This window comes from Athene noctua, chromosome 5 (genome assembly GCF_965140245.1).
Source record: "Athene noctua chromosome 5, bAthNoc1.hap1.1, whole genome shotgun sequence".
Taxonomy (NCBI): domain Eukaryota; kingdom Metazoa; phylum Chordata; class Aves; order Strigiformes; family Strigidae; genus Athene; species Athene noctua.
Window position 1 is genome coordinate 19,635,241 of NC_134041.1, and position 23,944 is coordinate 19,659,184.

At 35.3% G+C, this 23,944-nt stretch overlaps 1 protein-coding gene across 1 annotated transcript in view; it reads right to left on the reverse strand.

Moving 5' to 3' along the window:
- BCAR3 (BCAR3 adaptor protein, NSP family member) overlaps positions 1-23,944 on the reverse strand; it is a 113,459-nt gene that overhangs the window by 70,431 nt on the left and 19,084 nt on the right. Inside the window, 3 exon segments of the mRNA XM_074906581.1 lie at positions 1,915-1,958; positions 1,960-2,027; positions 5,301-5,420. Coding sequence (XP_074762682.1) covers positions 1,915-1,958; positions 1,960-2,027; positions 5,301-5,387 — 199 coding nt within the window. The 5' untranslated portion in view covers positions 5,388-5,420.

Consider the following 23,944-nt stretch of genomic DNA (forward strand, 5'->3'; position numbering starts at 1 on the left):
CAGTGCTGGAAAACAAGCATTTCAGTGTAACTGATTAGGCACTTTGCTCCTAGACATAGCACTCTGTCAAAGACAGACACAAAACAAAACCATGTCATAATAGGCTGGAGACTAGATAACCATTAGTCCCTACTATGAAAACAAAACAGTCTGCACGCATGTATGACTGACTGAACCGATCTGTTTTGCAGCCTTCCTACAATTATTTAATACAATAGGCAAAGCTATCTAGGATGTAAATATCCTGGTGTAAACAGAACAACTCAGAGATCAATTGGGCTCTTTTTTCAAGCACATAATTCAATTATACTCTTAATTATTTTCATCAGCCAAAACCAGAGAGTGAACAAAAACATTGTTCACCAAGATAAATGACCATAAAAATCTGAACCACCACTAGCCTTACTAGAACTGAGCTTAAGGATTTCTAGCACTTAAGTGCCAAAAAACCAAGAAACAAATGGCATCAAGCTGTCACCTTGCAAGACATATGCCCGAAGGTCAAAAAATCATACACACTCCAGTTTGGAGATAAAACATTTGACTCATATTCAAAATCACTGAAATCACTAGCACTACAGCAAGATCAGATTTGGCTCAACATGTCTGAAGCTGAACGATCACGAGATGTAGCTAATATTAATAGAATTTGGAACATTCCAATGAGTCAATTGAAATGTTACATAACTATCTATAAATCAATTCAACATGTGAATGACAGTTCACATTTCAGTTTTTTCCTTGGAAAAAATGTTACATGAGAACTGTAATATATTCCTCACTTCAGTAACTGAAAACGTTACAAAATGCAGTCCCAACGCCACATGAAAATAGATTCTGTTTGAAATACATCTAGTTTCACTGCAGTAATCAAGTTGAATAATTTCCTAATCTTCTCACAGTAGCAGCTACAAAAATGTCATATTTATATTCATATTTTAAGAAAGTTAAACCAATGAACTATAAAAGTTACGTAATTGCTAAACCAATTTTGAACTCCTCAGAATACACAGAGAAAATATACCAATCTACTTGTACACAACCAGTTCTAGTTTCTTTTGAAAAGTTAAGGTAGCTAAACACATTTTGTGAATACTAATTTTCTGTACATCCTCCAAAAGTCTTTGTATGTTGACCAAGAGAAGATAAAACTAGGAATGTTAGCCAAGTAGGTCACTGCTTCACATTAAATTTGTAGAAGCCTTAGGCAGTGATCTTCAGAATTATTGGTCAGACTGCATAATACTCGTACCTTGTTACCTTGTTAACTGTTCTCAAAATACCCTGTACAATAAGTCATAGTTGCATAACATCTCACCATATCCTTCCACTCAGAATGGAATGTTTTAGAGGGCTTGTTCCAACACTCACGGACTTGAGCTGAATTTTGTTACTGAACTGATAAAAGCATCATAAAAAGTCACAAAAGATGTGGTGATCAAGTCTTAATTCATAGCAAAGTCCCGAATGGAAAAGCAGGGTCAGAACTGTCTGTATAAGCACTCTTCCTCTCTCCTCACTAGGGGTGAGGTGACATGTACACAAACCAGCTTGGTTTAGACCTTTTGATATGATCTTTCCAAGTGAGGATGACATTTATAACACAGTCTTCCACCAGTACTGCATCTTGTTAAGATGAAGACTGTGAGAGCAATAGAAAGTGGAATGAAAGCAGAGCCTTTTCTGACAAATTCTAAAAAAAGTACAGGTTCTATTATTTTTTTAAAACCTGACAAAAGATTAATGTTTAGCTATTCTTCTTATTGTCCATGTAAAGGACCCCGTGATCTGTACTCTGGACAGTATCCTAGGCTGAATCAGAGTATTAGTTTTTGACCTCTTTGTGACAGGAAAGCTTGTGTTGCCTTAACTCATTCTCTTCATAGTATTCAGGAAATAAAATGGAAATCTTACCTCTCTTTTTTTCTAGCTCCTGAAGCAGCAGAATATTGGAAATGATGTGTTCTGTGGACTTGATTTTCAATTCCCATTTTTCCAAGATCAACTTCTGTAAGATGGAGTAAGTCCTGTAGTAAATGCCAGAGTAAGGAATATACTATACCTATTAGTCCAGGAGAATTCAAATTTCTTTCAGACAGGTTTGCTGTTTCTGATACTGTAAGTTATGTAATAGCAAACGTAAGTATATTTATGTGTTATATGAAGCCCCTCTGTCATGATAAGCTATGTCATTGAAGGGATCAAGAATTTTTCTTTTAGACAATTAATTTGTCTCTAAATTTTTTCTCTAAATAAAACTGGTCAAGATTGCTGTAGAGTTTCTAAAAGCTATGACTCCTTTGAATAAAAAAACCCCAACCAAAGTGCTAGTATGCCAATTGCACTTAAGCTTGCAAGGAAGGAAGATAAATCTCAGTGAACTAAGGGGCATAAAAATATTGTAAAGGAAGGTTTTCGATAATCAAGAGTATATTCATTGTAATCAATAGGTAACCTGGGTTGTGACGCTATTTCAAAGAACATCAATTTCCAGATAATGCATTTGGGTAATCAAACCTGAACTGTTCTCTTATTTCCCTTTCTCTCCACAAAATCATTACTACTTTATTTTCAAAATAAGCTGCTAAATAACTCAAGGCTTTAAAACTCAGTACAAAATTTCAATTTGATGTTGATTTATAAGTAAGTACAAAATTTCATTTGATGATGACATCTTTTGGAGCAAAAAGAAAACACATTCAAAGCAGAAAATTTATGATCAAATGTATTTCTTTTTATTTTCACTGTTCTGTATTTTCACTGTAAATCAGATAAAGATAAATCCATAGGATGTACTCTATCTTGTTACTGGCACTAAAAGTGGCCTTTTCTAATGGAGATTTGACAAGTCAGGCCTGGGACCCTAAAATACAAAATAACATTGTTTCACTGTGTAAATAAGACAAGTGACACAGAATTTCTACTCTTAAGCGAGACACTGTTTTTGAAGTTGTCATTTAAAAATCTTTCTTTCAAACTAAAACTACTTCAAAAGCATGACATTCTTTGATTTAGACTGAGTAGTCCTCTAATTGCTGAAAGCCTCAATTTTTTACATCACTAGCTATAATGTTTCAAAAGCTGTTAGGGAAATTTAGCTGTGCCTGAAAATGTCATGTTTCTTAAATATTACTTCATATGAACCTAATGACATGAAAGAAGGGACTTGAATAATTCTTACTCTTAATTTACACATTTCTAGGTTTACCAAAATACAAAAATTAGTACTGATGACAAATTCACATTTCAGCAGAAAGCATTGTTCAGCTTTCGCAACAGTGACAGAGGCTCCCTCTGCTTCTCTCAAAAAAACCCCAACACCCTCCCCGCCAAACCCCAAAATGACCCTTGAAGAAAAACCACACACAAAGAAGTACAAATGCAGTATGCCTGCTCTTCAAACTTTAGCAAAAACCTTATAAGGAAGAACACAAACAGGGTTGGTGTTAACTCCAGTACTGAACAGCATATTTTCAGGGTAACACATTGGGAGCTTTTATATATTTTATAACACATTTTAGTTTGGTTTTTTTTTGTAGCTTTAAAATAACTTGCTGCATTTTTCAGCAGACAACACTAATATATGGAAATTTTATTTGTCAGAAAGTCTCCCACACTGAAGTATTCCTTCTTAATTCAAGATCATAAACACTTTCTGCTCTGGCTTAAGAACTGGCTAGAGCAGTTGACTGAAACTCAAGAACTGTCTGATACTGCCATGAGCTTACTACTTAGCTAAGACAATTTAATTCAAGAAACTGTGCTTCACTGTCCTCAACAAAATGGATGTAATAATACCTTCTACTGCAGAGATAAAAACCCCAACGTAAACAGTTATTAGTAATTATTTTTAAAAGTAGAAGACATCAAAGGCAATTACTTAGACTTTCAAGAACTCAAAAGCTTTGTTCAACATGGTTCTTCAGTGTATGTCTAGTATTAAGCAGGCTAGTAAGTATGTAAGTATGTGAAGTCAAGGTAAGTCAGGATTTTCTCAAAGTTTTGTTTCAGGAAAATACTGTTTGGCTGAGGAACTATGAAATGATATAAAACTTGTAATCTACGATACTGCAGAACTGAATTTCTGACTCATGGCCTTGAACTTTAAAAAAAAAAAAGTCCATTGTATCCAGAATGATGCACTAAGTCTATTTTTAAGTTTTGCACTCCAGCAAAACTATCTTTGCTGCAGGGTTTTTTTTGTTTGTTGACTGTCAAAACAGCTGTCCCATGGTTCTATACTGGTCTTATACATTACAATGGTAGTGTGAATTACATAATAACATTTTTCAACATGCTTCTAAGTCTTACTGACTGAGTTCATTTGGGAAAGTAGAAAATGCTGTCCTTTTCCTAGCTGTGACAAATTCTGCTTAAATTTAAAATCCTTTAAAAAATTTTTATTTTGCTTGGATTATGAGATTATCATGACACTCACTAAGAACTCTGGTATAGAAGCAGCACAGATGTGACACAAAAGCCAATTTGAAAAACTTTAGTGCCACTTCATGAAAATTTGATTAGTCACCAAAAAAAATATTGTAAAAAATTTGTTTCAAAGTGAATCTGAGGATATTTTCAGTTGATGAGAATATTCAACTGTAGTTTTTACATTTATTTTCTGAATTAGGAATACGAGACAGAATTAAAACATGTCAAAGCAGTATTTAATTGATGATATAGTTTGTATATGTCAATAAATTTGTACATGGATGATAAAAACTGAAAACACAAAATGGCCAATAAAGAAGAAACTTTGATCAAGACCTATGTGAAAAGGGCTTCCTAAGAATTCCTAAATAAATGTCTATGGATCTTCAAGATGACTGACATAAGGTTCTTCTGTAATGTGGTATTTGCTCAGCGGAGAAGATTATTCCTAAGCCACACAGTATCCATTTACCTATAAACAACTTCATGTAACAATTGGCATGTGTGTTTGTATTTTATCTAGTTCTGAATTTTAAGGAAGGAACTTATTTGTTAACTTTCGCAGAATAGAAGTTATCTATGTGCCCTTGTTCTGGTGAACATGCCCATTTGTTACAATCTGAGACAGCCATGACTAATATAGTAAAATGTTAATTTTATCTAGCTCACCAGTAAGTGACTATTTCTCTGAGTTTTAGTATACAGTTACAAAAGACATTGGTTTTATTTTCCCCTTTCCTAAGACAAAAGCAAACCATCAGCCTTTAGGGTTTTTGCTCCAACATCATATCATAGAACATTAATCACTTGCATTGTATCATCTTGCATGACATTTTCTCAAGAATTTTATTGAAAAAGCCAGTTCTTACCTCTATTCCATCACACTGCCTAAAGAGTGTGCAATATTCTGCAAGACCAAGCTGGATCAGCCAGTTAGAAATGGATAGATACTTCATTAACTACTCTCTCACTTCACAACACCTTTGACTCTGAAAAACAAAACCAAAACCCCAATACTACTGCTTAGGAATGTTAAATGACTGAAGAACTAAGAAAGCACTTAATAGTATGGAAGTTCTACCATTAGAGCCAAAGAGATTCATACTCCCTTGGATGCTTGGTAATAAGCAGTTATCTATGCATTAAGATTATTACATTTAATTCACTGTTTCACTGTAATCCTCATACAAACAGGGAATGTTGAAGACTGTATTTTGTCTAGTTCTCACAGCTGAATTAATCTTTTAGAGCAGGAGTTCCCAAACTTTCCTTCACCATGGACTCCCTTTAAATACCTTTTGTGGTGGTGGACCACCAAGACTTAATTCAAGATTTAAAGCACTAGACTTCATCAAATATTTATTTCAATTTTCTCATGAAGGGTCTTCAGATTTGGAGAGAAGGAGAAATAATCTGTTAATGAACACACTCCTACTATAATATCTTTATTGAAATGATTTCCACTTGCTGTGGGCCAGATGAAATGTTTCTGGGCTGGATGTTCCCCATCCCTACTTTAAGCCTTCGCAGACCCGCTGTGATGACACTGCAGGCCCCCAAGGATACATGGACCACAAGTTGAGAACCACTGTTTTAGAAGATGAATAAGAGTCACTCAATACTGTAATATCAGTTAAATAATACTCAGCCTTTGTATTCAAGAGAATGTTCCTCAGTATGCTCATTCAGTGATAATGCCATTCTTACATTATAAAATGAAGAGAAACTGGAAAAGGAACAGTGTTATGTGTAGGAATATGAAAGAAGTGAATGAAATTGCATATTTTGTAAGACAGTCAAAATGAAAAAAGATTCAGTGGTCTGTGTCGGAAACGTGAACATAGCTAAAGTCAACCTGTAATGGAATATTTCTACAAGAAAAGCAACTTAAGAGATTGTTACAGTTTGGTCTCCATCATGATGCCATCTGAATTTGGGTTATCCATAAATAAAAATACTTTTTGTTACATTTTAACAGTTGCTAAATTGAAATAAAAGATAGACATTAAGATGGACATGACAGACGTAGAAAGACAAAGATACACACATAAAATATTCTCCCAACATCAGTGCTCTGTGTAAGCAGTTACGCAAGATCTACATAAACAAGTACTTGAGCTTCCAAAGAATTGCTGAGCTTGTGAAAAGATTTCTATTTGCAAGTTTGAGCATATCCTAAATAAATTCAAGGATGCCCAATTCTAAATCTGTAACTTGTGACTTGAACATTTCCTATCAGAGCAATGATGCCAGGAGCAGGAAATATTCATGTTCAGACATGCAGCGTCTTTAATCATACATTTTAAATACTTTTTTTATTTGAAGATTCTCCTCTCACCTATACTTCAGAAAAAGTACTTGCTTATTAGCTCTGTATAAATCAACTGGAATTATGACTTTCCAGCCACAAACCACTTGTTCCAACACATCTGTCTACTCTGAACACATGACAAGAAGCTGCCTAAAGGCTGACATGTTATGGTCAGCAAAGAGCCAGTGTTGTTTTCTGTTAGATAGAGAAAGCTATTTAGCATTTTTATAGTTCTTGGAACACTAGAAAAATGTTGAAGCTTTTCTTTTTCTTTAAATACAAATTGCAAAACCAAAAATACTGTCCTGCAGAAAAGTAGGCCATAGTAGCAGTATTACCTGTGTTAAAGTACAATACATTCCCAAAGATATTTTAAAAGCATTTAAGTTAGAACAATACCATTAGTAAGACACACAATGTTTTGAACTAAACATTGTTTTGCAAGTCACTATTGAGTTCTGCCTCAGTTGGTCTACCTTGGAAACAAGTCAAAATGGTTGCACTTCAGAGACACATACACCATTACACCGTGGAGGCTGTAATCCTGGAATTTGTCACTTTATGATCTATTAATGAATGAACCTGATAATTTACAAATCACATTGTGAAATTCCTCTATCTGCCACTGGAATACTCTGCTATATTACTTGCTTTATTGCAAGTTTTTTTTTATTGTGAAAGTATTGCAGGATATGGATGACAAGTATACATCTAAAGAATGATGGTATTACAGTAACTAAGATCATCTTGTGGAGTAACATCGATCAGAAAATCTCAACATTTAATGGACACACCACAAAAGAATTTATTTGAGGAATGTTAAAGCCACAGAGAACATTCTTATGTGAGGCGAGGACAAGCTCAGCCACTGAAATCTTTCTCATTTATTGGCTTGCTTTCAACAGGTACTTTCAGATTGCAAGATGGTCAGCATGAAAGGCGTGTGATTTTCAGAGATAAAAGGAAAACACAGCTAGCTGGTTAGAACATTAGTAAAACCATAGACAAATAGCTCTTTTCTGGTTCATACACTTCTAATTCAGTCACAGACTTTAATTTTGTTGTCATAAAGGAACTTGTTTTCAAACCTGTTCAACAACTTCACTATGTATTTTTGAAGAGTACAAATTCTATATTTCATTTTGAATACTTAGCTTCCATGCTAATACATGACAATTAAAAAATATCTACAAGAACTGGTGGAGAGTCACCACACTTATCATTCCAGAGCAAAGATAAATTCTACACTAAGCACGAAAGGAATCCTAGAATTCCACAGAGCAACATTCTCTTTATCAATATAGTGATAAACAGTGGCTATCTAATCTTACTTGGCTGTCTGAATTTGCTCTGTTATTAATTTATACCAAACAAAACAAAAAAACCCCCACCAATAATCTCTCTGTCTCCAAACCCCCATACAAAGGAAATTCAAGTGCAAGCAGAAAATAATGTTAACTTTATACAATGAGATACTAAGAGATACAAGATGCATTGTTTTCAAATATGTTGCACTTACACCTTTGAATGTGATTATTTTATGGCATAGTTTTATGTGCTATTAAGTGCTTTTTGACAGCTCTGTAAATTTTTCCCTACTGTTTTAATGAAAACTTTTTTCCTAGAGATGAAGGAAGGGGAAAAAAAAAAAAAAATCTCCTTTCTCACACAAGGTAACTAATTGCCTTTCTGATGCTTCTGCTAATGGTAGTTTTGGTGAAGAAAGGGAAGAGAAACATTAACTCAAACATCTCTTATTTAGCCAATATTACACTGTTGATTGAATGCAGGGTACAACCTAGTGGTCAGAACATGAGATATATTCAGAGCCTGATCAAGGTTAAGACTAAGATGGAATTACAAAATAAATTGTAAAAGACCCTAAATATATCATTACGAGAACTGATTTTAGGCAAAGGGCGTTTCCTACTATTATTCTACTTTTACACTATTTATTTTTATTTGTGAAAATAGGACCAACTCTTGCTTAGGGCAAGTAAAGTAATGCCATTTTTCTAACATCCAAAATACAATTATGAACACACCAGCAAGGTGTGTGGCAGATGTTGGGCACATATTTTTTTCCCCACTGAAAAATGAATATCCTTCATTTCCACAGGAAGGAAGGAAACCGATATATGACAGCATCTATTGGAGGGCGATACAAGATCTATGTTCTATTTACCCATTCTAAACAGTCACTTCCTGTACAGCTTAGGTTTCCTGCAATAATGAGATATTCATAGGTTTAGTCAGATCACCATATTTTTATGTGATAAAACCATGGTTGCTCCATGACTTGCTTCTATTTATTCAGTGAGACTTTTTCTTCTGTTATTACTTAACAAGCTTAAAAGTGAAGTTTGAGTATTCTGAAATCCTTATGTGGAAGGTCTTGCAGTATTACTCACCTCTTTTATAAAATTTCAGGTTTTTAACATCAAAATAAACAATTCAAATCCTACCTGGGTTTTGTACAGTTCTGTTTCTGAACACCAGTTCAGAGGCTTTTATGAAAGGAAGTTGCTGCCAAAAAGTTATCAAACAGGTAATAATGGGAGGTTCCTACAGTGGCACTCTGATCTACTGAACAGAACTTAGCTTTTATTTTTGGAGTGCTTTCCTGTATTATCTTAAAAACATGCTCACAGTGGCAGTCATACATATTGGGGAATATCTGAAGCAAAAGCACTGAGAAAGATGTTCTATATAGCTTTTAAATCCAACTGTTCAATACTGCACTGCTTTACTACACTGATAATTAGTTTTCTTCTTTCCTCTATCACAATATCGCAGAACTATCAAAAGATGATGATGTTGGCTTGTTATGCTCCAAACAGAAACTAAGTGATATGTAATATCAGATTCTTAATTCACAGCTGTGCTTTCATCAAATGAGCTTCACTGTAATTTTTGCAGAGTGGTTATGTGTGTATTACAAAGACACAAAGTCTGAGTGACTCCAAATCACGGTGTGGATATAGTAAGTATTCCAGGAACAACAATTCATCCTTCTTTGTCAGTCCCCCTCAGGGATTCAGGCTGTAATATGACAAGGAGCAAGCCATGTATCATGGTGTAATCCCATTCTCACCAGAGTTCCTCCAGTGAGTTAGCAGAGCCAGCAATTTCATCTCATCCGGTAAGTAATTTCTTTTATTGTGCCTTTTATAATTCAGCAAAATGGACTTGTATTGTACTTCCAAATTAAGTCTAGCCTCCTGCTGCGACACAATAATTAATTGTGAAAAGTTGATTTATTGGACATGCGCAGAGTAAGAGTTTTCTTAAGGATTTTAATCACTTGAACTGGGTGTGCCTTCCTAACTAGCTCCCTTGAATCAAGGGTCCATCAGTTTTGTTTTCAGATGTACTCAGATGTACTTTCATTTTCAGATGCACCTTTATTTTCCTCTGACATCAGGGAAATCAACAAACTCTCTAAATTACAGCCTCAATAAAGCTGACCTCCCTGTACAACGTTCTGTATGTCTCAAGTTCTATAGTGTGGCACTAAATAATACCACTGACCAAAGGTCTGCTCTCTTTGCTGATCACATCTTAACTATTTATGCGTAACTAAGCAATTTAGACAGTTATTTCTTGAATGTTCTATGGCAATTCATGTTTGAATGGCAGAAAGTTTCTGCCATTGGAGTATCAGTTTCTGAATGCAGTACAATGAAAAACTAGAAAAACTGGAAGTGGTCATCACGCTTGTGATGCCACCTCCCAGAGATTTTACCACCTTAATACAAAAGAACTATGTTTTCTTTTGCAGCCCAGGTTGTATTTCTATTCCTCCTCTCTCTTCTTTAAATGATTTGCCAAGTGTGAAGCATGCTGTCATTAGTACAGTTTAAGACAACAAATGTGTGTATTTTTGAAAAATCTCAGAAGCTGACTGTTCTGTATAAGGAATACTAAATGCAGAATGGGAAAGTCAGAAGATACCAGTGAATGACCCAAAGCTTGTTTCATCTCTGTGGCAGTGATAACATCTTAGTGAGAAAAGTAACTTTCTTCTTCAGGATTTGTTAATACAGTAACAGTAAACTGCCATAATTTCTGTGAGGCTTGCCCTAGCCTACTGCCTTAAATAAAACCCAGAAATTTTCTAGTTAAGAATTGAGCATGGTTCTCCTAATCTAATAAGGTGACAGGCTGGTAACACACTGATCAAAACATATTGTAGATGGCATATTATAAAGCCATCTCCATCTTTTCTGCTAGCAAAAAGGGAAGGGCATCTGGAAGACAGGGCAAGAGGCAGAAGCAGCAGAAATACCTGAAAAGCAATCCATCAGCAGAATCAAAGCGTCAGACACTGGTCAAACAAATCCTGTCACTGCGCACTAGACAGTCCAGTGAAAGCACCTTTTGGGCCAAGGACTGTGGCTGAAAGGATTGGGAAACTGACTAAAAAAACCTGTTTCCCCTACTGTGTCAATCCTCTTGTATTTACAGAAACAGAGCTCGGTACATTGCATGTAAACAGCAAAGATAAGCTACCACTGTTTTTTTTTTTCTTCAGATAGGAACAATATGCAAAACCTTTAAGATTTGGCTAACTCTACATGAAAAGGAACAACAGGCAACAACTACTCATCATGTAATAATTACTACAGTCAGATCCCATCTCTAGGCTTCCATCAAAAAGCATCTTACAAGGGAATAATTACCCATATAAGAAAGTGTCGTAAGTGGGCATGTGACCTATGTACAAACCCATATTGTCGAGGGCATAAGAACATAATGTAAAAAAAAAGTTAACGTTCTTACAATTATGATGGTTTAACAAAATAAAGCAAAGAAATAAAACTAGTCAAAGTAGTACTTCTGATAAATCCCTTTTATAACATGAAGAAATATACAAGAGGAGGAAAAACATGGAAAAAATTGTGAATGATCCAATTATTTTACTTAAGACAACAATTTACATTCACAAAATCTGTGGCCTTGTGAAGTGAAATACATACTTAATTCTCTTTGAAACTAATTATATGCATACAGTCTGGACCTAAACTATTAATACCACCTTCACTTTATGAATCAGCTGTTGACATACAATTATTCTCAGTATCACGTAAGCATGCAGAGTTAAAACAGTAGTAAAAGGTGCTATCACAGTACTGGAAAAGGAGAAAATATGAGGTGAAGCTATTTCCATGAGGCAGCATGCGATGGAAGTGGAACAGGCAACTAAACAGACCTCAGAAAAAATCTGGAAGTATACGGGGCAAGGGGGGTGGTGGGCATGTCAGAAAGGGAGCATGAGAAGGTACAAAAAGAACATAAGGAATCTACTTAGTTAACTCCTTTCTAGTATTGTACATACTACAAAAAGGAAAAAACATGCAGTCTTACAGTTAAAATATGTAGTTGTCAAAGAGCATAGGTAATAGTAATTAGCAGTTTCTAAAATATGTCAAACCAGTTATCTAATGTACTTTCTTCATTTCAATAATCTCATACTGTGCTGGGAGATATTAACTGAACAGAAGAAAGAAAACTCAAAGGACAAATTACTGAACGTGAACCTTCAGTGCACATGTTATCTGTTAGAGCTAACAAGGTGTTAGCTACAGTTAGCTTTATTATAAAAAACATAAGTTTTTCATAAATAGTATTGCACAGCTGAAATTTCATCATACTTTTTTCCAGTGTATTATTTTAATTGGTGGCGATTTTTACTGAAATATAGAAGAAATTACAGAGAATTTATCTTTTAGATCTCCAATTTAAAATAGATCCAAAGACTGACATTCCTGTGCAATGAGTCACACTGGCTATTTAAACTAAATGCATTTGTATGTATGGAGAATGCAAATACCGGGGTTTTAAGTAATTTGGGGTAAACTGGTAGATTCAAAGCAACCAGCATGCTAATTATCTGCTAAGCAAATAAATGAGGCCACTCCAAAGGCACTAGTAATTTGCACAGTGCATACCATGCTGCTGACAGTATATAGTAATGGCTGACAAACTGTTGAACTACTGTGAGGTTGTATAACATTCTCAAAAAATTTATAAATATATTTGCATTTTCAATTTTGCCATCTGTGCTGTAGAGGCAAGTAAAGAGGTTTTTTACTTCAGCACAAATCAAAAAACTTGAGTAGTAAAATATGTTTTGGATCAAACCAAAACAAATTGCCCAAGGTCTTTGGCTGATACAGATTTTTTATTTGTGTTTAATCTCTTTTTCCTTTTTCTTCTACCCAGACATCATTAAAATTAATTCAACCAAGACTCTGGAATATAGCAAAAACTCCTAAGCTGGTATTTACTTGTACTGTCCGCATAAAACGTGGAGATTTGTCATCCATAAACGTGGAAATACCTTGTCTATACCAGATGTGCACTTAAAATATTGCAAAAGATCAATTTTCTTGTAGTTTTATCTAACAAGTTTCTTACAGTTCTTATATCTATAGCATGTTTAGTTACTGTGCTTTCATGAGATGTGAATATGTCTGGTGGCAGCACTGTTGAAGCCAGTTTAGGTAGCTACCATCTATTACCAGCCTTCAACTCGAAGTGCTTTTTTTCTCCCCTGCAATGGTTTCTTTGCTGTGCCAGCACTAGCATTTGCTTGACCATTCAGTGAAGGGGATTAGAGACTTGATCTGGCAAAGAAAATGACCCAGAGGAAGGGTTTGTTATTTCAAGTCAAATCAGGTCTCTTATTTCCTTCACTGTATAACCACAGAAAAGCTGGTGCTGGCACAAAAAGCAAGCAATGATGGTCAAACAATGAAAGTGCAAATCCGAGACATTAAATTCCCTCTCAAATTCTGCTGCAGGTTACTGACTCCTCTGCCATGCAGATCCCAGTCTCCATGTAAACATATACACTTTTAATCCATCTTGGACTGTGAAAGAAAGCAAATGAGGCATAAACTTTCTCATTTCTGCCAACTGTGTTGTGGAAACAACTACAGCAAAGGGATGGGGAAGACAGCTGGAGAGCGGCAGCACTAAGTCACTGTAGCTGTTTGATTCAGTGCAAAAATCAAGACTCTTAAACAATAAAAAATAATAAAACTGCATATAAAATTTCAGTTCTGGTTTGTGATACCCAAGAGGTTTAAACATCTGTTTTCTTTTGTTCTAGAACAATCTGAAAGTCTTTTAAACATACCAAGTTGGTACACATCCTAAGCAGACCCCTTAATTAAAGGACAGGCTTGATTAAGGTGTCCGACTCCTTACCCCACAGGAGTCTATGCAGTAGCTGTATTGCTGAAAAACTACCAAAACACACATTTTACTAGAATCATATTTCATGATTTGATGAAAAGAGATGAGTATTGGAAAATAGTATGAGAAACAAAGCAAAACTGTGTGCCACCAAGTGTACCACTGTCTTGCAACACCCGAGTGGCAAAACAGATCAAAGGAAGCACTTAAATCCAATCAGTAACTGCATTACATTGAATTTAAATGCAAATGAAAGTATGTCCAATTAGAACCTCTAAACCACCGTTTTAAAGTCATAATCGGTATTTGTGACATAAGCCTTAAACAAAAAAATCCTGACTGTGCACATATGAGATTTAACTCTTTCCCCTCTTGCCTCTTTCTTGGGCTTTCTAGACATCCAGATATTTCATTTCGAGCTTCTCCCTTAACTGTGACTATTAAAACATAACTTAAAACTGAAATTCTCAAGTTATCACAATATTCTATGGAAAACATAACATTAAAAATAAGTTGTAATCTCTAGGAAATGCACTCAATTTTAGCCCTAAATACAAATGACAAACATAAGTTTGCATATTAAGATATCACAAGCCACAAGCTTCCCTTCATATTTATATTGATACCAATTAGCAGAAAGTACAAGCAGCGAGTCAGATACAGGTTTACTTTATAGATACTTCACATTGTAACTATAAGTAACGGCATTTTGCACCAAATGAGTTAATTAAAGCACAAGTCCAATACTCTTACAGTGTAAGCATATGATGACAACTCCTCCTAGTGGAAGCATATCTGATAGAAAAATTCAGAAGAATACAGATTTCCTAGGTATATCAGACTTTTGCTTGTACCGGCTAGCTCTGCATTTTTTCTACCTTCTGTACTGATTTAAACTAAACTCATCCAACTTTTCAGCACTACAGAAAAATATGTATGGGCTTTTAAAGAGAGATAAAAATCAGTTTAGAGTTTGCTGCTATAATGGCACAACATGTTTTACTTTTACACATAAATGAGAATCAGGTTTCAAATTAGTTTAAAGTAATCTTTTACTGTAGGACTATGTCTCAGCACTACCTCTTAAAACTTCGAGCGAGACAGATGTGATGTAAAGTAACTTACATGAATGGTGAACAATGAAGCTCTGCTGATTTACTGGTGGTGCTGGGAGTGCAGCCCTCTGTGGCTCCTTTTTTGTTTCCTCTTTCACTCATACTTTGCATCAACCGTGCCAGGAATGATTTCCATGTGAATGAATCCCCTACATTTATCTGAATAGACTACTCTGTTCAACCAGTTCCATCTCCAAGGGCTCAAACTGTCACAGACATTACACATGCTGTTCAGCCTGAACCTAGAGGAGTGGTTTTTACAATAATAGCTCAGAGCAGACAGAGCTAGCAAGAATATGCAGTATCACACAATGTACTGAGCAGACTATCAATACTCTCACTCATTTATTTTAATCTGTGATTTGCTTTGCGTTCCCTTGTTCAAATCATTGTTTTAAGCTACCATAATCAAAATATTTTGGGTAAAATTTTGAAAAATTGTTGCGAAAGCTGTAAGGATACTGAATTATTTGAAAAGAAACAATTAGCATAACTATTGTTGGCAGGCTAGGCACTGAAGTGACACTTCTAACCTGGAGTTTTAGGACAGTCCAACATTTAGCAAATCTATTACAGACTACAGAGAAACAAACACAAAACACGACTCAACTTACATGTGCTGTTCTGGCCAATGTTTACGTAAAGAGTCTACAAAATACCAATCCGGATTTAAATACATACTGACTCAGCAACTCAGTAACCACAGAGCAGACTATCATTCACAGCTAATTAAAGTATGTGCCTTAACATCTGCTCAGACTATTGTGTTCAGAGTAATTCAGTTGTATAGAATATATCTATTTGGGTTCCCCCTTGTGATACAGTTCTGTTTTCCACAATTTTCACAAATAATACCACAAACACTGAGTTACTTTACCCTTCTGTCAGACTTCAGACCAGGTATTTTCAGTTGGTAGGTAGCTAATATCTATCACCAGTAGCTTACAAGAAACAACTAAAACAGTGGCTCATTGCTCTTATGAAAGGCATAGACCAACCACCCTTCGTTTACCTTCCTTCTATGATGGAAGTGCAACTTTGTCTACTTCATAACATCAACATGTTTTTAATTATTAAACAGAAGCTCTAAAACAGAAGGAGAAATTTTTCATGCAATCCTATTCAATGGGAACATACTGTCACAGATGTTGTGGGCAGCAAAGTATGATTGACTTTAAAATACAGTATGTGCTAGGGAAACAAAACAACAAAATCAAAAACTATTTAAAACAAAGACACAGAGACCACCAAAATTTCTGAAAATCCTTACAAAATGAACTACCAATAGCTGTGGTGATACCCTGGGGTAATAAGTATCCCTGTATATTTATGTTTTTACAACATTTTCATAAGCATAACCTTGTCTTATGAAGAGACTGATATACTTTTGGTCTGATTTCGTGCAGATGTTCTTGCATTTCGCTTGGAGTGCAGGTCTGGCACAAACCTGCTCCACTAGTGCAAATTGGTTGAAAGAATTTTGAAAGTGTCACTTTTCTCTTGCAGACTTGACAATACTTGATCTAGCACATTGGCAATTCCCTAACTCTATGCCCAAACTAGTTCATCCTCCCACAACTGGCCGAAGTTAACATGACTAGTGTACTGTGTATATTTACTGATTGATGGAAACGGTAAACGTTCATGCTTGATGCAGGTCAGATTTGCCCTGGCAGGTGACCTGATGGCAATCAGGTGATCAAGTATTAATGAACCTAGCATCACCAGAAAAGACTAGTACAAATCTCCAAATTTATTCAGTACATGCAACTTAGCAGACATTTTGAAGACTAGGGCTAACTGTAACAATATTTACATGATGCAGACTCTAGTTAAATAAATAAATAGAACTAAGATCATCAAGCACTTCAACATAAAGTGTTGATCACTACAGCCTAGTAAGGCTTTCCTTCTGTATGTCTATGTGGTTTTTTTTGTAGCTAGATGGGAATTAATTCTACCTGCACCTGAAGCCAATCACAAGCAGCATTAAGTGTCAGTGCAATGCTGAACTTGAGCATTGTTGAAAACACTCTACAGCTGCTTCTCAGTTTGAACAGCCAGAGCCTATAATGAACCACCCAACAGTAACAGACTGTAAATGCATATGCCATATAATCAGAAATCTGGTTAAAACTAGCATACTAAGCTCTCTGTGGGGAGAGGGGATCAAGAAAAAATGAAATTACAGATAACATTTTACTGTAGACTAATCCAATTTAAAGCATTCTAGTCCGTCTCCATTCAATTCCTCAGCCGTATCAACCCAGAAGTTACTTACCTCCATTGCACCAAATCTACTGTTTACATGATCAAACATTAAACTGGATATGTGAAATGGTTCTCTTTTACAAAAAGAAAATGACTGCCCCCCTGCAGAGCATGCCTTTTAAAGAAATGTGCAGATCCAGGATCACTCAAGCAAAGAGTTTGTCTCAAGTTCTTTAACTACTAGTTACTACTACAATAGGTTTCTGAAATGTTTTATCATAGAATAGATTCATCTTCACCTCTTTTGCCCTTCAGAATGGGAAGGAAATAGTAGGATTGTTGTATTTTTTTAATAAGGCCACTCATACACCCTGTACTCCTGAATCAAGCCCCACAGTTTTTTGTTTAATAATAACATGCTTTTTATTTGCCTTCTGGTGCTTGAGCTTTTATGGTAAATTTAGGTCTTTCCTTCAAGTTGTTCTACAAATGATGTAACTTTTTTTGAAAGGCTGAGGTAGTCACATGAACAATTAACTCTAGGAATTTACTACCTAATCTACCAAATTAGACTTGTGATAAGAATCAAACTGGCAGCAGTAATAACAAAAATAGAGCACAGGTGTGTGTTTGATAAATTATGGCCAATAGACAAACACATGCTCTCTTCAAGTTGGTTCATTATGCCCCTATATTGCAGTTTATGGCAGCATAACAAAACAAAGGACTGTGTTGGCACTCATCACACCAGTGCTAAATCAATCTTTTTAGTTTAAGATACTGTTAAAGAGGGTTTGAGTAAACTCAGCTGATCTTCCATTGAAATGGATTAGAACCAAAGTCTCAGTTTATCAGAACTTGGTTTCCCCTTTTCTGCAACAGCTTGGTAGTCTTTGTGCTCTCTACTCTGCAGCCTGCCTGTGCTCTCACATATGCACAGTCTTACTGCTTGGCTGCTATAAATTTCTGAACTGTGTAGTTAACAACAGGAATTGTGTCTTCCTGCCTTCCCTCTGCCTCTCACTCCTACTCATCAGTCTAGTACTCCAAGCTGCAAAGCCATGTCTGGTACATTTCCCTATTTATTTTACAATTTCAAGCACAACCCACAGTGTAAATTACTTTTATTTATTTTAATGGATTAAGATGGAAAGACACTAGATAAAACATTTCATATTGATTACCTGGAGTATAACTGTTCCAGGTAACTGAATCTCACAAAACCAACAGAATCCTAGTGATAAAATATACCTAACAATAAGATATATATATAAAAAAATACATATATGTAAGGGAACAGAAAAAATACATGTCCTACTAAGACATGGTGCTTTCATTTAACACAAAAGGCTTATTTTGTAACTTTTTACAGTAAATTAAATTACTTTGAAAAAAATATTTCTTCCTTATAAAACATAGAAAACTGATATCATAGCAAATGATATTTTGTTCCAAAAATTCCTGGTATTATTTCTAAAGCAAGTGAATGGCAAAAATATCTACTGCTTAAAAATGTCTGGTTACCCAGCAAAGATAATGAAGTGATAAGAACTGTTTAGGGGGTTAGAGCAGCACATAACACACAAGCTGCTACCTCCAGATAGATTTCATAAAGCTGCACAATAACAGAAATAATTAATTTTTAAATGAAAAATAATTTCGTTGTAAATTCAGTCCCCTCAGAAAGTAAAATCACTTGCTGATTTGTTTCTTTTTAATCAATTTATAATTACACAGGAAAAGAAAGAGTGCATTTCCTAACGATGATTAGTAATCATAGAATCACATAGGTTGGAAAAGACCCTTAAGGTCATCCTTAGACCCTTGAGTCTAACTAAGCAGGTTTTTATTAAAATAAACTATTGCATTCAGTGAGAATGATCTAGAGAGCACAGGAACAAATATGTGTTTAACCTAAATTCTATTTTAATTTTAGATAGATGTTCTCTCCCTCTTCTAAACTGTATGTTCTTACACATGTGATATTTAGGGCTAGAACTCACAAGACTAGGTAACTTGCATTGAGACAGCTAGCAATAAAAAAAATGTCGGAGTATCATGAAAACTTGCACTAAAAATTGCATCAGTTCAGAAGCGGCTTTATGGGGAGCTCAACCATAAAGGGCAGTATGGGTCATAATCTCATCAACCTTCTTAGTAAGTCAATCTGCCTCTGAGTCAGACAGATCCTTTACTTACTAAATTCTAGCATCTGATCACATGTACAAAAACCAATAGCTTGTTTTCTACTACACCTTTGGACCCAAGGAGCTAGCTAGCTGAAATGTTAAGATACTTGGGTTCTAGTTGGAGAAGACATTGGTGGTGAGTCAGGAAATTTTTTAAGTCAACTGAGTTTACTTGCAAAAATGCTACCAGTTGTATTTTTGTGAATACAGGGCAAGTCTGATAAACAAAGAACTATTTTCTTTCCCTTTGAAGATATGCTAAAGGCAGTGCCAGGATTCCTAGAGCCAGATAAAACCCACCACAATTAGATAACACAAAATGCTAAACCAGTCTAAACTTGTGATGACAATTCAAATTTGTTCAAAGTATTTTTGATTAATTTTGTGGTAGCAAACTTCATGCTTTACTAAATCTGTCTACACAACAGTTTTACTGATCTCTGCAGATAGCCCACAGGATTTGTTTCCAGTGCCTTCCTGTTTCCCTCCTACTCCTCTTGATGCAGTGCTACTTCATTCAAGCCATGAATCACCTTTAAATGTAGGCTGGATTCTACTGATTTCTCGGTCACCACCACTAAGGTTTCCTTACCTGTTGACTTCTGTACTGCAGCATTCCTCCTAACAAGCTTCAATCAGTACTGTATTGTGTACTGAGCCTCTCCATCAGAAGGTTCTCCAGCCTTGCCTCACCATATTATGTAGCAATCTACATGCAGAGACAGGATAATCCATACAGCTGCAATATAGGACAGCATCAAATAGAACTTTAGTTCTCAAGTGTAACTCAGCTGTGATTCAGAGGAAAGCTTATTGCTTCAGCCAGGCCCTGAATTTACACCAATATCTGAACACCTGTTGAGTGACACAAGGGTATCTTAGCTTGCATTAAAATCCCAATGCATTGCAGGTGAAGCACTGGGCTTCCACCTGAAGTACTGCTTTGCCTTTGATGATGTCAAGTCTGTAATCTTGCAATTACCAGATAAATTCCTCATCACAAATTTTATGCTCTATCAAGTACAACCTGAAAGGAGTGCTTCAGTGCTTTTAAAGACCCATCAAACTTTTCCTCTGTCTGAAGCCTTAGTATTCTCATTAGAAGAGCAGAAGACAGAAACAGCTTATTTACAACTCTGCACAGTAGTAAAAGCAGCTCTCCTTTGATACATTTTTCTTCATTTATACTCCACCTATTTCAAAGACATTCTAAGCGTTTACAATACAATAGTAAATCTGCATGCAAAAGTAACACAGACTTGTCCATCAACAGTCATATTCCACAAAATGAAACTAAACCAGAACCTAGCTCATCTCCTGTCCTTGGAGGTCTTGTTAAATAGGCTTTCAAAGTGAACCTAGATTAGACTCACTGTGGGGGAGGATCTGTTCTCTCTTGGAACAAGAGGGTAACCAGGTTTCAAGACTGACAGTATAGCATTGTATTGTAAAACCTGAAGTTTATTAGCACAAGTATCCATGTTAACCTTAAAAGTCATGCTAACATTAACTGATGCATCCAGAAATCTGATTAAAGAAGTACACCAGTCTGTAGAGTGTAGTTGTGAGACGACTATATTAACATCTCACAAGTATATTAAGCTACAATATTAAGAAATATTTCCATAAGATATTGAATATTATAAGGAAATTTTCTGCTTTCAGTTCTAGTGACACAGCTGGGCATGGGTGTATAAACAGACTTGTACACAGAAAGACAGCAAAACACCAGTCAAGAACACTGGACTCGAAGATTTCTGCCTCCTATCTGTATGAGAAATCACTGAGAGCCCTTCTTTCCTTCACTGAAATTTTAGAGATCATTGATGGTCCTCAGACTTCATGGACAGAGCAATGTGAGAGCTTTCCTAAACTGTTTTTGCTAATTTTGATCTTTTATCATTTTACTGCATTTTTTCTGAAGTCATTCTCTAAGTATACCTAAACAACCCTATTTTATCCCTCTCCTCAAACCATCTTATCCTTTTACTTTTCACTTTCCCTCTTACAGGTCCATAGACTCCTCCACTTCTAGAGAAGTCTTTCTAAAAGTATTTTCAAAAAGTAGGAAATAAGCTCTGTATTAATAAGAAAGGCACAGAGAAATGTAAGATGCAGTAAAGAGAAAGAAGAACAGAAGCTAAAACCAGCCAGATGAAAGGACATCGAGAAAATTTTAAGCTGAAGTTTGTAAAGAGAGTAAAGAGACTAGAGAAAAGGAACCTAGCACAGACCAAAACAAGATCTGAAAGCCTGCAGTAAAGCACGATTAGAAAGAAAACTGACACGCAAGACTGACTAGAATTTTCCTTGTTTTTTTTTCCCCCCACCATTACATGAGCAATAGTGCAGTTTTACTAGTGGAAGAGTCTGTAAACATGTTAATTGCTCTAGAAGTAGATCAACACTTGGCTAGATAATAGGTTTCCATTTTTTAAAATAAACATTTTTTCTCCCCATTGTTAAAAAAACCTCCATACTTGAATTATATCAGTTGGTATGCCATCTTTTGACTGAATCCCTATAAAGTGATGCCTTCTGCAAGGCAGTTTTTTAATTAGCTTTATTTTGTCAGGTCTTAAGGGAGAGTTAACAGCCAAGGTATGGGATTTTTTAAAACTTGTGATGTAGGGTAAGAGATAGGAGAGTATACTGCTGAAATACAACTGAGTTTCAGACAAGCAGATGCATCACAGATTTAAAAATAACAGATCTGTCTAAAATAGATCAATCCACTCCTTGACAGTGAAATTTAGGATTAAGAATCTCCCCATTTTTAATCTTTTAACTGTGTAATGAAACCTCAAAGTTTCAGAAACTTTGTAAAGAAACCACCACTTTTTCCAGGTGATATTATGTCCACTGTATTTTCAATGGATTTTCACCACTTAACATTTTCCAGAACAATGAGCTATTCCATTTTACAATTGCTTTAAGTAATTGGTTTAAGGTCCTTTGCCAATGCAATAAAGCAGCAGCAAGTTCAGAAAAAAGCTGAAGCCATAACTGGATTTTAAGTTTTGTGAGTTGTTTAGAGATGAAAGTAAAACAATCAGACTTGATTTCTAAAGAAGAAATCACAGTCCTTGAAGATATGGGTACATAAGACCTCTAGAAGACAGGCATCAGAGATGCCAGTGAAAGTTAGTGATTCTGGAGTAGGGTTCGATATTTCTAAAAATAATTTTGGTATTTAGTATCTAAATAGTTATTATTCCAAAGTCCAAAGTCCTAGATATGTCTCATTCTGGAGAAAATAGGTACTGTTACAGAGATCAACAGAGAAGATCTCAACAGAATGGAATATATTCAGTTACCATTTTAGAGAACTGATGCAGCTATTCCATGACCAGTGTTAGAGTCCACTAATAGCAACTGCCCTCCTACAGATGAATGTCAGGCTTTCCATATATTCTTATGTGCCAATTTCGTTGATGCTCCTATCTATTCTTCTCAGATTGAGACATTTACCTCAGCTGTCAGTCAGTAGTGTAAGGTGTAGCGATGCCCCAGCCAGCTCACACATTCCATAGAACCATAGTGATATTTTGGGGAACTTTAACAAAAAAAAAATTCTCAAACATTATGGTAAGTAATAATAGGTTTTCTTTAATGTTACTAGTAACCGTTTACTCTAATAACATCAATTAATAAAGTTACCAACTATACTATATATAGATATTTGATAAATTAATTCAAGAAAGAAAATTTTTTAAATAATTTATTCTGTTCTCCCAAAAACTATGTCTAAAAAGTCCATTCTGTCAAAATTCTGTTACATTATTTTCTTAGAAAGCTATCCAGACCTAACAGGAGACTAATAAATACAAGGCAATTCTGTGATGTAATTCAGTTAAAGATAATTGCACAAAAGATCATTCTTTACTACAAAAATGTCTTCTGTATTTCCACTAAAGAATGTTTGAAATGGAGTTTGTTCCTTACTCCATTTATAAAATGTGCACCAGATTAAATGTTTACCCCTATTTGTGGATCTGCAAAATGAACTTCACATTCAAATCAGTGTACTTATACTGAAAATATACAATTTAAACCTGAAACAGTGTGCAATTTCAACAGTCATACTGAAATTGCCCCCTCTTGGGTCTAATTATAAATGAAAATTTATAATTTTTAAAGAAAATCCTTTTAATAATTATGTATAAACTCTTATCAACCTGTCTTATATGTAACAAACAAAAAAGCCATGATCTATTCCAAGGAAATTCCTATTTCCTTGATTTGGAAATCAAGACAGTTATATTGAATAACAGTATTTTTCTTCTTAAATGTTATCTGCCTGCATACAAACTGAGTCCTTTTTTTTAAAAACAAGAACAACCTATAAACACCCCACTCCCCAAAAAACCCCCAAACAACCCACAATACTTTTCACTCTACTACACCTTTTAGATCAGTGTTACAATAAAATACCAGATAGCCCTAATTTCAACTGTTTGAGAGAAGGATAATACAAAAACAGA